The sequence below is a fragment of the Magallana gigas genome, chromosome 7 (genome assembly GCF_963853765.1).
Source record: "Magallana gigas chromosome 7, xbMagGiga1.1, whole genome shotgun sequence".
Taxonomy (NCBI): Eukaryota; Metazoa; Mollusca; class Bivalvia; order Ostreida; family Ostreidae; genus Magallana; species Magallana gigas.
This window is the reverse complement of record NC_088859.1, coordinates 19,174,575-19,192,255: the sequence shown is the minus strand read 5'-3', so window position 1 is coordinate 19,192,255 and position 17,681 is coordinate 19,174,575. Positions and strand designations below refer to the sequence as shown.

At 31.1% G+C, this 17,681-nt stretch overlaps 1 protein-coding gene across 10 annotated transcripts in view; it reads right to left on the bottom strand.

Annotated features, from left to right (window-relative positions):
* Window positions 1-17,681, bottom strand: part of LOC105342357 (multiple epidermal growth factor-like domains protein 10) — an 84,153-nt gene that overhangs the window by 46,497 nt on the left and 19,975 nt on the right. The window contains exons 1-9 of one of the 10 annotated variants that reach the window (XM_066066354.1): window positions 15,204-15,588; window positions 13,776-13,904; window positions 8,967-9,149; window positions 8,688-8,891; window positions 5,062-6,772; window positions 4,724-4,831; window positions 4,482-4,586; window positions 2,729-2,848; window positions 1,051-2,576 (exon numbers count right to left, since the gene is read on the bottom strand). In XM_066066354.1, the coding sequence (XP_065922426.1) occupies window positions 5,697-6,772; window positions 8,688-8,891; window positions 8,967-9,149; window positions 13,776-13,904; window positions 15,204-15,261 (1,650 nt within the window). In that variant the 5' untranslated portion in view covers window positions 15,262-15,588 and the 3' untranslated portion in view covers window positions 1,051-2,576; window positions 2,729-2,848; window positions 4,482-4,586; window positions 4,724-4,831; window positions 5,062-5,696. Of the gene's footprint in view, window positions 1-1,050; window positions 2,577-2,728; window positions 2,849-2,884; window positions 3,169-4,466; window positions 4,587-4,723; window positions 6,773-8,687; window positions 8,892-8,966; window positions 9,150-13,775; window positions 13,905-14,664; window positions 15,140-15,203; window positions 15,589-17,681 lie in introns of those variants that run through there. The other 9 variants (XM_066066353.1, XM_066066365.1, XM_066066359.1 and 6 more) reach the window with 9 other exon arrangements.

The window sequence follows — 17,681 nt, the reverse complement described above, 5'->3', positions numbered from 1 at the left end:
CTGCCCAATGTTTAAGTCACCCTACACTTTCCGCCATGATGTAAATTAGTCAAACCGCATTCCTGACCAACCCATTTTAGAAAATAAATTCCATTAAAATTAAAATGGCGTCAAAGTCTTCCGGGTTTTTCTTTCATTAACCAAAGAGTCATGATGCATGATACATGATGAACATGTCCTACATTTTTCGCCATGACGTTTATTAGTCAAACCGTGTTTTTGGTTACCCCCTTCTGGAAAGTTCTATTCAATTCTCTCGTGAGAGGTCGCGCTTCGTTAGCTTCAATCTATTATGACTAAAATTGCACAATTAAGAAACGAATTACCTTATTTCCTTTATTCAACATTTGTCAAATCTTAATTTCTATGTATAATCTAAGTAAGTTTCTTATAAATTTATTTATTGTTTACGTAATCATTTAATATTATTTCATTGCAAGCATATATTTTGATGATAACTCCCACTGACTTGGATCCGCCAAAGCGTGTCCACTACCTTACTCTCATATTTGCTATTTCGGGCAAATGTATCGAAAATGAAAGTAGGTTTATTTTTATTAATTTCACAAAAATTACTAATCAGGTACAATTAATTCAATCATAGCTTACGGATATCATCTCACATGTATCGAAAAGCCATATGTAAAAACAGTAACACTGGTGCAGGCATTTCGTAGTTTATTTGGAAAAAGTCTTAATTTATAAGTATAGATGCTTATTGGATCTGACCAGCTCGCAGTCATGGGTCAACTTCGTTGTGTGAAAGCGATTTTAAAAGCAATCATGTTCGAAAATTTCTCCATTATTTGTAACAAGTTATAATACTGCAAAACAGCATTTTCATTAAATGTATAAGGGGAAGACCATTGTCTTATACATATCCAAAACTTAAACAAGGTTATTTTTATCTTCATAAGAAAAAAATCCCAACAATATGTGATTAAGCAATATGGAGGGTTCCTACTCGATATCATTTAGTTAAATTACGCTTTTACCTGAATAAAAAACATCTTTTTCAAAATTAAAAAAAACTACAAAAATGCATGTCTTAATTAGAAACTTTTTTATCGGTCTCTAGATAATGAATGTATACTCCCTTCTTTACATAATTTCAACAAAGTCATTGTTTAGCTCTCATACAAATTTATTGAAGCAGAACAAGTTTCAAATCTATTTGTTCATCACCACATTTCAGAAAATAATAAAAATGTCATATTTATTATTTAATTGATTTGATAAAAGGAAGATATATGAGAATATGTTATAAAACTGATATTTTAAAATTGTACATATCGAAGTTATAATGATCTTCCTTAACTTAATATCAACTTTATTCCTATTGCAACTAATACTAAAAAAACACTTTAAATAAGCTTTGTTTTTTACGCTCTATAGAACATAATTAGATCATCACCACTGAATGAATAAGTGCTAAAAAAACTAATTTTTATAAAAAAAAAAATAACACATATACCTTATTTGTTTGCTTTAAGAATCTCTTTTTAGGAGATAAACACATGTATTAAGTACGAATTGATTTTTCAAAACTTTTGCAATTAGCAGACCACTTAATTATATACATATATACTAAAAACGTCTACAGTCTCATTGCAGATCTAAACGTAATACAGACATTATTTGCACTAAACTGATTCTATCCAATTCAGTTTCATGAATTCACAAATACATTCACAAAAATTAAACATTATAATGATAAATGTACATGTATAACTCAGAACTATGTACTGTTAAAATTACAAAACGGGACGTACTGTAGATACTCTCTCTCTATATAAAGTCCATTCATAAACCATGTGTTCATTTGAAAACATTTAATATGAATTCAAAAATTCTAAATTTTTTATCACATGTGTTGATCTGGAAATACGTACCCTTTAGGGCATGATAGTATCTCGCTAAAAACAGTGCAATGCCAAAAGTGGTTTCTTGTACGTAAATAATTTCAGTTTACTAATATATATTTACTGGGTAAAAATGATACAAGTCTCTGCACAAAAGAGATGGCATTACTTTCTTGCAAACAAAAGGTTCAATTGATGACTGATCACTGCAACAATCTAATCAAAACACATCAGTATCTTCATACTGCATTGCTAACTCTTCCTTATATAGAAGCTTTAAACTGATAATAACAAACATATCATCTTTTGCATCGTAGTCTACTCGTAAACAGAAAACACTAATATTTATCGCTTTAAATTTGATACAGCTGACTGTTTAAACATTTTCCTTGATAGTTATATATGTTCATTAATTCCTGGATTTTTATCATTGAAGCTTTCAATAAATTAAGATCTTAGATTTGTGTATTAGTGTTTTTAAAGTTGTCTCCAATTAAATATGGTTTGGAGGATGATACAATAAAAATTGACAATCTGGTTTAGTCCATCATCAGCACTGGTTGCCCTTGTCGCCTCAGAATGCTACCTTTAAATGTGAATCCTGTTTTATTGTTTCCACCTTCACTTATTTAACTAATTATGCTCATATGAATAAATAGGGACTTGTCCAAAAGAAATGGCAGCTAACTTCATGCAAAGTTTCTGAAGTTCGTTCTAAAATAAAAAAGAAAGGAACAAAATTAAGATTTTACAAAACACATATTTTATTATTATAAAAATTTGTATAAATTTGGAATGAATGTGAAAAAAAAAACAAGATTAAAGTTATCCTTTACTTCATGTTTACTGGTTTCAGCAACACTTACAAAATCCCGGGGTTTTTTTTCAATAAGAACTTCTCTCTGGTGATGTCCTTAAATGTACAATGATAATGTATGTCATATCAGCAGCATCATTCATGCCTATTTTGCATCTATATGTTTTACCTATTAATAATAAAAGAATACAGAACATAAACACTCAGGAATGGCACCATAAACACTTTCATGTACATGCACTGCTAAAAGCTGACATGAATTCATAAATATGGGTTACTTTCCTTTTTTCTTTGACTAGCGACTTATTAGTTTTATAGGCTGTAAAACCAAAAGTGTAAAGCATCGTTGGAAAATATCCTGTCATAGCTGCAAAAGTCTTTTTTCATTGATTGCTTGTTTTATTGTAGGTGTTTTCTTTTCAATGTGATGCCTTCATGTATCTGTCTGTGTGCTTTGCTAAGAAATAACCTGGCGAGACAGCCATCTTTCTTTTGAGATGTTTGAAAAAATTATTCATTTTAGCAAATCACCATATTTACGTTATTCAGATACATTGTAGATGTAGGAAAATAATAAATACATGCACCATTAAAATTAAAATTATTAATGTTGGTAGGGCTGGAAAAATAAAATTAAAATCAACATGAATATAAATATTTTTTTAAAAATCAGGTTAACATAAATGTGCAATGAAAAATGTACTATTACAAAACAAGCATGCTTCAATAAAGAAAAGTGGGAGTAGTGAATGATCCTTCTTCAACTACAAACCTGTTTTCTACCTGTTTTCTACCTTTTTTTTTACATCCCTGTAATAATAACCATCATTCTTTTGCCACATAGTTCTCATATGCTAAAACAAACCTTGCATTATCAATTATACATTGCATGCACATTGTACAGAAGTCGACCTTAAAAGGGGCATGGTCACAATTTTGGTCAAAAATTATTTTTTTAATTTTAATGTATACAATGCTTCAGTGAGGCATTTTTTAATAGGCAACCAAAATTTGAGAGAGATTCTTTTTTGTTATAAGCGAGTAACGGATCTTAAAATTCTTTGTTATGTATCAGAAGACAAAAACATTTCTTTCAATTTGTTAATTGTTAACTTTTAAGAAATTATTTTACTAAAACACGAAAAACATTTTTAAAAATCTTTAAATATACCTATAGTATCACTATCATCATTTTCGTATTTGATAAGTATCTGTTTTATGGTCTTTTATTGAATATTGGAATAAATTGTGGGTGTATAGAGCCGACTTAAAACCAAGAATAAAAGTGTTAAACGTTAGGAACTATTTATGAATGCTTAAAATGATTAAGAAGATAGACAAATCGTGAAAAATTTTTTTACTGGTATATTGAAACTGTGTAAACAAATATAGGGCAAGAACTTTGTTTACAGGACAAAGAATTTTGAGCTCTGTATCTTCCTTATGACAAAATGACTGATTCTTAAATTTCATTTGATCATTAGAAATGCATTCTTAAAGCATTGTAAAAAATAAAAACAGAAAAATAGAATTTGACCAAAATACTGACCATGGTCCTTTAAATTGACTGTTCAGAAAACTCAAGAATATTTCGTTTTCACGTTTGTTAATGTGACACTACACATTTAAAATACTTCTCTTATAACTTAGCTCTATTCTCGTATAATAATATTTATTCAATATGAAGAGAGCATCCGGTTTATCTAATACATAGTTCCTATTAAGTTCACTGTTCGTTAAGGGTTAACGTTACGCATGCGTTTTGTGCGTGTTCTACATTAACTAACCAACCGCCAACTTACACATGTACGCCCAGCATCTGCTGACCAGTTACAAGTTCTCGCTCTCCGAACGCTTTACTGAAGCGTTTGCTCTCTGCTCATCTGGGAATTTACTAGAAACAGAACCTGATAAAATCACTTTAAAAATAGCAAATGTCTGTTAAACAATACTGCAGAGAGAGAGAGAGAGAGAGAGAGAGAGAGAGAGAGAAAGAGAGAGAGAGAGAGAGAGAGAGAGAGAGAGAGAGAGAGATCTCACTTACTATCATAATAATTCACATACATGTACATGTATGTAGTAAACCTAGAATTTTTTCCTCGTCAACATGTACGCTCTGTTAGTATTATTCTGAGCTTCACTGCGTGACTGTCTACGTCGGTTTAATAATATCAATATTATTAATATTTTTTGAAATAACAATAAAATTATTACAGTTTAAATTTCTTAACTCCATTGTTTAAAAAATGGTGGAACATGCAAAATTTGATACATAAATTTAATAGTTCATTGACACAGTTTTCAAGAATTGAGAGTTGCCTGAATCCTTATATTGTAAAGGTTGTTTAAATAATACTCTACATTTTAGCCGGTTCAACTTACTTGTGATCCATTCAGGGCAAAAACAGCCATAAATCATTATTGCAACTTACACAAACTTTCAAGAAAAAATATCAATACAAAATGGTTCTCCACAGTAAGTATGATTTACTCGAAAACATTTCTTAATTCAATCAATGTTAATTCAATAAAAAAAAATATTTAACATCTCATATTGGTCAAAACCAACCAGTGGTACAATAATACTTACATCTGATACTCCGTAAGTGTTAGTCTTAAACTGGTTCTGTCACCGTCAAATGCATTTTTGGTCCGTACAAATAGCCGTACGCGTGACGGAATCCGATTCAGTAAATTATTGCGACATTTCAGCATGATAATTTTTAGATAAAGCTAGCATAGTGAGTTAAATGAAAATGTTTTTGTTTCATATGTTTACATTGTTTCTCAAGAGAGAGATAGATGTTATCGGTTAATTTAACATATCAATTATGTCAATGCTTACGTTTAACATATTTATGTGTATGTTAAGAACTGTTCATTCCACTTATTATATCTAAGTTCCATGTAACAACGTGTAACCGATCGTTTTGCATTAAGTATAAATGAGTTTGATGGGACTAAAATGTAAAGATAAAACAAAATTTTAAAAAAGATTATAAACTGGGTGTATCTACTTAATACTCACATTTGAAAAGATCATCGACGCAGTTTATGGTGCATTCATTTTCACACTGGTATCCAGTAAATTTTGGTATGCACTCGGTGCATCTTAAATCGCTATTACAACTAACATACCTAGACGGACACTTTACACACTTTCGAATTTCTTGTACATTGTCTAAATAGTAACCAATATTACAAATTTCACAAGAAAAATCGCTGGAGTTGCATTTTTTGCAGTTTTCAATTGGACATTGTGTATCGCATTGTGGACCAAACCATCCGTCCACGCATCCACTGGTACAGGTTCCATTTCTGTCACAAACACTCGGTATACCAGGTAAACACTTATTACTGCATTGCTGTGTACAATTTGGACCAAACGTTCCAGGATTACACTCCGAACACACTCCACTGTTCTTGTCACATGTTTTACTTCCGCCGCATGTTCCTGGACAACGGTTTTCACAGTTTGTACCGAACCTTCCATTTAAACAAGAGATGCAAAGATCGTTGGGACTGCAAGTTGCACAGTTATCTTCGCAACGTGTCTCACATTTAATACCTGCATATCCGTCTTTACATCCATCTACACAATCTCCTGATTGCCGAGAGCATATGTAATTTCTACATTGCTTTGGACATACAAGATTGCAAAGATCACCGTGAAAGCCGTTCCGGCATACTCCACATCCATTAACATTATCGCAGTCATCACAATTTTGACAAGTCAAGCTACAGTTTTTGCCGTACGTATTCCCGTCACATGGATTACAGTTCGGTCCATTATAGCCTATCTGGCAATTTGTACATCCTAAAGATCGATCACAAGACGTTTCGCACTGCGATGGGCACTGTTTATCACATGTTTCTCCGTACCAATCAGGTTTGCATCCTTCTGTGCAAAACCCCGTATAGCGGTCGCATTTACTGTTCTTGCAATTAAAATTACAAGGTATGTCACAGTTTTCCCCCTGCCAACCAATCTTGCAGCCACGTTCACAGACTCCTGTATACCCATGACATATATTGTCTACACAGTTTCTGCACTCACGGTCACATAGATCTCCGTAGGTACCTTGAGCACATTCTGTAAGAATTCAATTTCGTATGTAACCCGCTTTCTGATTTGCTGAAAAATCAGCTTATATCGTAAAAAGAATGTTGCTTACGTCCAAGACAGGCTAAAGTCAAAACATATCAACCCGCCTGACGTTACGTTTGAATTTTGTACAATTGTCCAATTGAATTTAAAATCTTTACAATATATACAAACTTTGGTGTAAGTATCAATTGGATTTCTGATGCAGTGGTTCTTGAGAAGAAGATTTTTTAAGACACACCATATTTTCACTGTTTTGGGATTATCTCCCTATTAAAAAAGATTTCGTCTTTTTTTTAAAACAGTTAAAAATCCCCGCCCATAAGTCGCTGTGTACCAAGTTTAATTTAATTTGGCTCAGTCGTTCTAGAAAAGAAGTAAAAGATATGAAAAGATTACTGACAGACGGACAGGCAGGCGGACACAGAGACTGACAACTTTTGGTTCAGTTGAGCTAAAATACATGTAAATGTTAATCAGTATGAAAGGGTGTAACCTCAGCGAGATTCGTCTAGGCTGAAAAAAAATTCACTTCCGAATTTCAGATCCACAATTTAATTTCCAATCACTATAAAACGTTAGTTTCCCTCCTTGAAAAAGGGAATCAATCCCCCCAAAAATGTAGTTGTTGATTTTTCAATTTATTTTGATAATTATTCAGACCTTCAATGCTAAGTTACTGGAACTCTTGTCCTTTTTTTTTCCCTCTATGTGCACGTTAACATTTAATCAATTAAAAAGTATGTGTTGAATAGTAGGACTTAGAAATATTGCTTATTTTTATTATAAAAGCAGACGACACAATTTTAAAGGAGACAGGTCAAGGTTTACAATACATGAAGGGTAAATACAAGCATAAATGGAATATAAAAGTAAACGCAGATAAATCGCTTTAAGGCAAATATCTTTATTTAAAAGCGTAAAAAATAAAAAGCAAATATGTATAGTAATGTATGTTAAGTATGTATTTGGAGACTGTTCTTTTTGGGAGTTGATTTTAATCAACTCTCCTATGCAGTTACTCAGACAAACCGAAAGTGAAACAGTGTTTGGACCTCAGCACAAATCATTGCTGGTGACAAGACTTGAAAAAAAAAATGATAAATTCGATGGATGTAATGTATGCTAAAGCATTGTTTTTCAAGGAAACTTATTTATTAAATACCTTGAAAATAGTCAGATTTTAAATGGTACGAACAATTTAAATATTTTTGTAGTCGTATGTATTCCTACGCCAGGGTTCAATATAGTCTCGTTCAACTCGACCCTCGGCTGTCTCCGTGAATCCTAGGCCTTGACGGAGATTTACGGTGTCAATCGAGCGTTTGGTTGAACGAGACTAGAGTTCAATATTGCTTGGATCCATACAGTTTTCGAGAAATATTTCTATTACTGATACATAGTTTAATTGAATTAATTTTATCTTTAAATATTATTAACATGATTCATATGGGGGTTTCTCGACATTCTTGTCGAAAAAGTCAAAAAATTCATATTATAAAAATGTGCGTAATTCAAATTAGAAACTACATGTACTTGTCATGCAAAATAACATATCATTGATTTTAAAAAAAGATATTCATCGACAAAATCAACTTCCGTCAGTTCTTCAGTACTTTGATTATTATCGTGTTCTTCACTTTATAATTGAATTTCTTGTTTGTTAGATTGTATTCATTTCACCCCTGTCAGTATTAAATACAATTTTTGTACAGCTGTAGTGGAAAATGTCACTGTAATAAACCATCTCTATCCCGCAATCACTCAGTGTAATCATCAAGTCATGCATTTACATATAACAATATAAACATTATAGTTAATTAACAGTAATAAACAATATATATCCAATGCCGTTCATTCCATTAGGATTTTTAAAGTAAAAAATAACGGAAAATTTACATACCATAAACTTGTATTTCGTACACCACAAGACGCCCATATGTGGAATTTGTCGTGATGACAATTTGATCACCAGTTAATGCCTTAGTGCATATTAAATTTCGAGTGTTCTTATAACCTGTTGCATAGAAAAAGTTACACAGTGTGACGTCATTCAGTTCCGCTAGAGTTGAGGTTCTGATGTAAACAGAAAACCTGGTAGACTGATCTGTAAAAAAAATTGATGATATAAAATAACGAGATAGATAGATAGATAAATAGATCTTTTTTTTATAGACCTTACCTTCTTGTAAAATTAAGTGTATCCCTTTAATTGTAAATATATCGGACAAGGTTACTGTCAGTGAAGGATACTCTTCTGTTTCTGTCAGAGCGAATGTCCAAGGGTCTGCGTCTACAGCATTCGTTGCAACTTGTTTTTTTAAAGTTGAGGATGAGATCGCTGTTGCTTCGTATGCCAAGTTCTCTGAATGATATGAATTTAGTCTCTTAGTCTAATTTTAATTTCATCATACAACTTTTCTTAGTATACTGCCCACAGACTTTGAAAGAGGAAAGCATAGATTGTGTTTAAATAATTATTGTACAAAAAATCTTTTCCATTTTTATAACTTCGAAAGCATTTGCACATTGATTTAAAATTCTTGAAATGACATTTGGTTCAAAATATGTTACATGTATTACTTATCAATAATTCAAATGACATACTGCTACCTGTTTTCACTCTGTCAACAATTTTTTAACATTTTCAGTTTTTCTTTATTAACTATTGAGTCAATATTGACAAAATTAATTAAGTGTGTATTAATGTAGGAAAGGGGAACGGGAATTGTGGAATTCAAGAGACACACAGTGAAATTTTTTTTTTTATTTATAGCTGTACATATATGAATATTATAAGCACTCGCCTTATTCTAATTTTTTTTTATATACAAATTTTGGCCTTTATTAGGGTATGTAAACAAACTCGATTATTATAAACCAGACTACTACATGTTTTGTTCGTCCTGTTTTCAAAGAGAAGATGTAAAAAAAAAATGTAAACATTTACAACCGAACACATGGATAGACAAATTGACAAAACGGATGGGTGAATGGTCAAAACAGGAAATCTTCACTTTTTGTTTTGATTGAAGATCTTTGGTTAGAAAGCCTTATAAATAATGAACAACTACACTGTAATATTCTTTATGTAAAACGGGAATTACTGATATGTGCTTTAATGATCTTTTTCTAAAAAAAGGAATGATTGTTAAAGAGACAGTACGGCGCCGATTTGAAAAAAAATTCCGATCGGGGTCGGTATTTTTGTACTACTCATAAATGTATAAACTTTCAGAAAATTACGAAGTTTTTCCATAAAATCAATCTAATTATTTCATTAAAAGAATAATAATTAATTATAATCCATAAATATATGCATCGCAACGTGTTACGGGGTTCCGCCTTCTATACTATTAAGCATGCGTATTTACTACAAGGTTAGCTTTTTAACCAGAGGCCCATGGGCCACATCGCTCACATGAGCAACAATAGGCAAGATAAACTCAGCTTCATGGGGTCATAATACAAAATATCTGGACAATGTGGTATGATACATGTAGATCTCATTTTAAAAAAAATGTTTCCCCCTGGATATTCTTTTATTTATTATCAAGTCCCTTTTCTAACAGAATGATTTTATAGTCATATCACATTCAGCATTGCAGTTCTCAAAAAGACCCTTAACAATTGTTTATATACAGGATATAAACCTACATCAAAATCTGAACCCCTTGTGAGGTCCAATAATCCTCCAGGGACCAAAGTTTAAACAATTTTAAAGAATCAGCAATATATAAAAATGCTTGCATATAAGTAACAGCATATATAATAACATTTCAGTTTTTGTGAATAATTAAAATATTTTCTTTTGTACAACTGAATCCCCAATGTGGCCCCACACTACTCCTTAAGATTGTGATTTGAACAAATTTGAAACTACGCTATCAGAAGTTGTTTTCACTTAAGTTACAGCTTTTCTGGGCAAATGTTTTTTAGAAAAAGATTTAAAGATATTTTTCTATATATTCCTATGTAAATATTTCTCTCTCTCTCCCCCCCCCCCCCTTGTGACCCCATCCTACCCTCCGGGAACCATGATTTAAATAAACTTGAAACCTCACTACCTGACGATGCTTCCACACAAGTTTAAGCTTTCCTTCCAAATGGTTCTTGAGAAGAAGATTTTTAAAGATTTACTCTATATATTCCGATATAAAAAGTCGACCCGTCCATTGTGCCCCCACCGAACTCCCCGAGGGTCATGATTTTCACAACTTTTAATCTACACTACCTGAGGATGCTTCCATACAGCTTTCATGGCTGATTGCTTTTTGCGAAGAACACTATTAAAGATTTACTCTACATGTGTTTATCTTCCTTATGTAAAAAGTTGACCCCCCTCCATTGTGGCCCCACCCTACTCCCGAGGGACATAATTTTCACAACTTTGAAACTACGCTTTCTCGTAAATTTTCAATAATTCCTAATTATCTCCCTTTGCAATATGGCGGGGTCCATAGTTTTCACAACTTAAAATACCCTTAGCCTAAGGATGCTTCTACACAAGTTTAGTTTATATTGGTTAAGTGGTTCTTGAGAAGTTGTTGAAAATGTGAAAAGTTTACAGACAGACAGACAGATGGACGACAGACATAATGTGATTAGAATAGTTCACTTGAGTTTTCAGCTAAGGTGAGTTAAAAAGCTAAGAAAGTCCGCCAACAGAATATAACTTTTAGGTAAAACGTGAATATACAATCTATTTAAACACAAGTTATCAATATAGTTTTAAGAACAATAATCTAAGTGTATATTTAGTTTGCACGCTTCTTTTTATGACTGTGTGTACATGTGCGAAGATAAGCTTGTAGCAATGTACATGCAATGTATGACTGCAAACCTACTTATTACTTAAAAATGTATGTCTCTGAATTTTATGGTTTTGTCGCAAACCACTGACAATATATAATCTTCCTCTCCAATTTCACTAAGAGAATCACTAAGAGAATCGGGAAAAAAAAATATATATATATATATATATATATATATATATATATATATATATATATATATATATATATATATATATATATATATATATAAGAAGCACTAGCAAACCAACAACACTCGTTATCTAAAGTGTCGGATCAAAAGATACAAGGTTATAAGATGAGATATAAAAAAGCACTAAAAATAACCAACGACACGAACGTTCGTGTCGTTGGTTATTTTTAGTGCTTTTATATATATATATATATATATATATATATATATATATATATATATATATATATTTTATCAGCTTTACATCTTCTATAAGCTCTATAATGCTAAATTAAATAAATCTTATTCATGGTGTCATTTTAAGTTACATGTGTATATTAGCAGAGATATAATCTTGACAAATATTAAATGAAGTCTTGCCTCAATCGAGACATCTAAATATATCTTTTCTAAATAAAAATGTGACAAAAAGAAGTGTATAAATCAATATATTTATTGTTATCTAAGTAGATTTCCAATTTTGAAATAATAATAATTGCTACATGAAATTTGCAGCTTCTGTTGCTTAAAGACAATTATAATTATTATCTTACATGTAGGATTTGAAAATATTTATGTACTCGAACTATCACAATCAACGTTATTTCTTCTTTCCAAACGATACAATGGATAAATCTGAAGTTAAACATGCATGGTTTTTAGCTGAACTGTCTCTTTAAATATTTCAACATAATGTAAAAATATTGTATTCTGGTTTCATTCGTATTTGTTGACCACAATGTTCGTGGATTTCATGGTTAATATGATACTCAAAATAAAATGTTTATCAAATAAAAGAATTAATATCAATTATTTAAGTCGCATGACTTTTTATTGTCAAAAAATTAATCTATCCACCAAACTCATTTTTTTTCAATCAACGAAAATGGTTGTCGACGAAAATTAATGAAACCACAGTTTATATACTGAAATGGAATTATCGAGTGATTAAATGGTATTAATATACTAATAATAGTTATAACGTTAACACCTATTCGCGTCCTATAAAATGGCGTCCAATTATGCAATGCCTACATGTATGTATTCCTATTGTACTGAACAAATCAGTACATTGTATATCTTTATAACATTTTCAGTAAAAAAAATAATCACCTTTCATGCACGTTTCGTTCAATTTTTAAAATTATGTATGATGCAATGTTATAAACAGTGAATTTAGATATTTAGTTAATATTGTAACACAGATTCAGGAATTTGATTATATGTGAAAGCTAATGATGCATTGTTGTTTCAAAGGAGAGTTTGGATATGTTAGTGAGTAAATCATTAAGTTAACATGATCTATTTAAAAAAAAATGTTCTGCGTCATTCTGAAATAATTTTACAGCGCTTATGTAAAAAAAATTATCTGAGAAAAAATACGATGCTATTGATCATGAAAAGAATAGTAAAAATACAAATAGCACGACCTGATCATTTTTTACATGGCATGTGTTCAATGATTCAATTCACAAATTGATGACAACGTTATAGATTAAAATATTTTTTTCATTTTTCAACGCTTCCATTAAATGTCATGCATTTAATGAGTGCCTGCTGGTATGAAATTCGCCATGTGCATGTAATATTCTTTAGCTGATATTGATACGTCCTTAGATGTCAGGTAAAGTATCACTGAATGAAATATTGGTTGTTAAATTGAATGGAATTGAATATGACATTTTTCTACATTATTGTTTGAGAAAATCATAGCTACTGTGAACTATGATTCAGGAAAAACAGAAAAATTATATTTATATACACCAGTTACGCATCAATGTATTAAATTAGATGTAGATAGTTTGCCGCTCTTTTTGACCAACTTTTAAAAAGTATTTTATCATTATTGGTAGTTACATTCTATAGATATATAAGCAATAAAGGCATTTGGTACATTTAAAATAATTTAGACTTGCGTATCGATTGATCGATCGATCGATCGTTCGTTTGTTCGTGAAGTATTGCGGATTGAAATCTTTTAAATAAAACGATGAATTGTTCTTACTTCTTTGGCAACGAGTGTTTATTGTTCCACTCCATCCCGGTTCACAGAACTCGCAATAAGAGTCACGAAGACCACCACAAACGTTACAGCATGTGCAATGGCATTCACATGTTCCGTCTATACACTGGGCTTTGGAAGTAGAAATTTGTTTAAATTATTTTAAGCATCATTCAAATTGTATTATAATCTACTATGTAAGATAAAATAGCAAAGTTGCATTGCACTGTGAAATAATGAAGTAACAATGTGTAATTTTCATCCGCATAAATGACTGAATAACATAACAGCAAATATTTAAGAGATTTTATAATACATCAACTAATGTACCAAAAATAATATATCTAATACATAATAATTTTGACGATATAAATTTAACATTACGTTCTCCTTTAAAACCCATTTATTTCTGATACGAGATTAACAACACATTAAATGGACTACCAACGACACGTATTGTTCAGCTTTAAGTATATACTGATACAAACAATATAATTTAAATTTACATCAACATGAAGTTGTAAGTTGGACACATAAAACTGAAAATTATTCAAATTTTAAATGTGCTTCCTGCTCTATCAATGTGTCGCCCTAAACTGAAATTACTTGATGGAAAACCGGTTCTATTGAACCGCATGACTGAACATACCTGTAAAGGTATTAGAATTGAAAACTTTATATTTTCGGAATACATTTATAACAAATTCCAAGTGGAAATTAATTGATTTCTTTCTAATTCGTTCCTCAAACGAAAGAAATCACATTTTTATTATAGGTCTGTGTATATTTACGTAAAATTACGACGAATAAACATGTTTAAAAATGTTCTAAAGTCTGTCCAAAGTTATTGCTTCCATCAGTTTTTTATGATATTTAATAAAAATACACATACCTGTGAAAGAGATACAGTTGAAATCGATGAAAGGGGATATATCCAACATATCTTATTGACAAATGATCATTTTTCACTCATAAAATTTCACAGGAACGAAAACAAATTTCTTCCGGAGATTTATAATGGGAAATGTTTACATCTTTTCTCCATTCGGAAGTACTCGGGATACCTTGCGAAATTATTCAACGTTATCATACGGGCTTATCAATGGCTGATGCAATGCAAAATCTCCGTAGACTTTCAATTTTGGGATGTGTATTGAAACCTGAAGCGGTAGAGGGGCGTTTTAAAACAATTAATCTGGACATTTTTCATATTAGTGGATGTATGTAGTTTGAGCACAAAGGTATTTAATATTATTGAAATATCAAACAAAAAGTGGTGGAAGCAAAAACTCGGGACATAGTATTATAACTATTCGGACAAGTAGAAAGTTCAAACGCAGCCGAGGATAATAGTTGTTATCAAGATGGATAATGACCTTGCTATTGTTCGAAAAGTCAGTGTATATTAGGTATATGATAAATCATACTTACTGGAAACAAACTCGACAGAAACAAGAATCACTAAAATGTATATCCCCAGATACTTCATTTTTAATGCTCCTCTTGTGAGTTAAACACAATTTAATGTCTTGTTTATAAACTTCCTGGATTGTGTTATCCTGTGACGGATGATAATCACTTCGTTAGAGGATAAAATAGAATACATACAGTCTTCATGTGTCTTCTCTGATGTTCTCAAATAGTCAAATCCGGAGTATATAGTTTCGACTTCATTAACTCGGCATGTCAGGGTTCGTGTGTTAAGTGGTCGCTCCAATTAATTGACAAATAATGCACGATAAACCAAAATCACATCTCCTCCCGTCGACAATAGAGTATAATTATCGTTTTGAATAGCTAACTATATTATAGACTGCCCGGTGCAATTCACTTATCTATTTATAAAAAAGAAGTATCATGAAAAGAGTAAAATGTTGTAAACATTGGAATTTTTAAATCAACTTTGTGCGCGGATCCGAAAAAGTTTCTCACTGGGGGGGGGGGGGATAATTGTGTTTGCCGGGGGAGGGGGTGTCCTATCAAGGCTTATTTTCGGTAACTTACCTATATGAATTTAAGAAACTTGAATTAACTAATGCCATGATAAACTTTTGATAAGAAATTATTTATTACACACAGTAAACGACTCTTGTTAAATATTACTTGATTCGGAGTAAAAGAAAAAAGACAAAATTAAAATTTACGTGTCCAAAGTTCTGTAACTCGTGAATTAAGTTACAGAGATATATAGTTATCTTATATATACACAACAGAGATAACTGAATTGGCCATTGATCAAATGTCATATGTAACTTACATTAATCAAGGATTGTGAATAGCACACAATAAATGTAAATTGTCAAGATTAATATTGCTAAACGATTAAAATCATATTGCATCTGTCAGCGCCAATACTTTCTACGAACCAAAAATGAAAAAAAAAACATATTGTCTCAATTTTGTATTATAGCTTTATTTCTTTATGTTAAAACAGCATAACTAATACTGACACTTTCTTGTATAAATGATTCCAATCGTTGTTTGGATCAATTATTATTGATTGGCTTTCCTATCTGTTTGTAATTCCTTGTTTTTCAAGGAAAAGAGATGATCAAAATGGACAAACCTTAGCACAATAAAACATATTTAAAATTTATTATTTTCATTCCGATCATATCAACCGGTATATAGATGTATCACGTACAATACAATTTCTCTTTTTAAGGCCTACTTGTTGATTCTGGAAAAGGGCAAATATTGAATATTGTTTATAGATCATAGTTATATATCATTATTTTTTATTATCATCTTTTTACGGGTACCGATACATATAATACAAATCATAAAACATTGCATTAATATTTTGCGACTTGCTAGTTATTGATTTATGTGATTATCTAATTTCTAATATACACACAAACTTTTCTAGTATTGCATTTGATTGTCTTAATATGTAAATGATTCTAATGTCATATCTATGTGATTTTAAAAATATTTATACAATTTTGTTTTCAAACACAATTTTAAATTAAATGTTATTTCAGGTTTCAGTTTCTGTCACTTTTTGTTGATGTTCTAAACGTACACAAATATTTTAGGGAATCCCGGATTTCCCCTTCCACATTTCTCGTTTTTTAACTCTAAGAAATTGACAATGAGAAGGAAAACAATGCTATATTTAAAATGGCAAATTTGACTCTGATGCTATTTTACAGATGGTACACGATGTCAGCTAAAACAATCACATTGAATGGTAATTTCATCAAATTTCAAAAAAGATGGTTTGATTTTTTTATGTTACGGTCCGATGTTCAATTTACACGAAGAAGACAATTCAATATGCTTCTTAACATTTGGGATTCTTCTGATGGGATCTCATTTGTTTTACTTTTTTTTTTACAAACTAAGACATGGTCATCCTTGGGCAAGATATAAAAAACTAAAATGGATTTTGTTAAATGACAGTTACAAGTCCTTAAACTACAACGACTTCTTTATTACAAACCTTAACAACCCACACCCACACCCATCCACCCCACCTCCCCCCCCCCCCATATATCCCTCACCATGTGTGCGTTTCAGCAACATAATTTATGACAGAAAATAATTAACTATACTCATAAAACTGTATCTTATAAAAACTTATCAAGAAGTGATTATTAAAATATTGGTTTTTAATGATATATCGAAAAAAAGTATTATTTTGGCATCTGAGTTTACATTATATTATGTTGTAAAATGATTTAGTTTTGGAAAGAATTCGTTGAGAATTTTAAAAAATACAGAACCTTACAAATGTTAAAACATTAATAGAAAATAAAACTTATTCAAGTTTGAATATATTACTGTTATTTCAACAAACCAAAAGCATACTGTTTTTCAACTACTTACTCGCCCAATTGTCAAAACCGGAAACAGTGCTGCTGGAGAAATTTCAAAAACACAACAAGATGTCTGAGAATTCCGAAC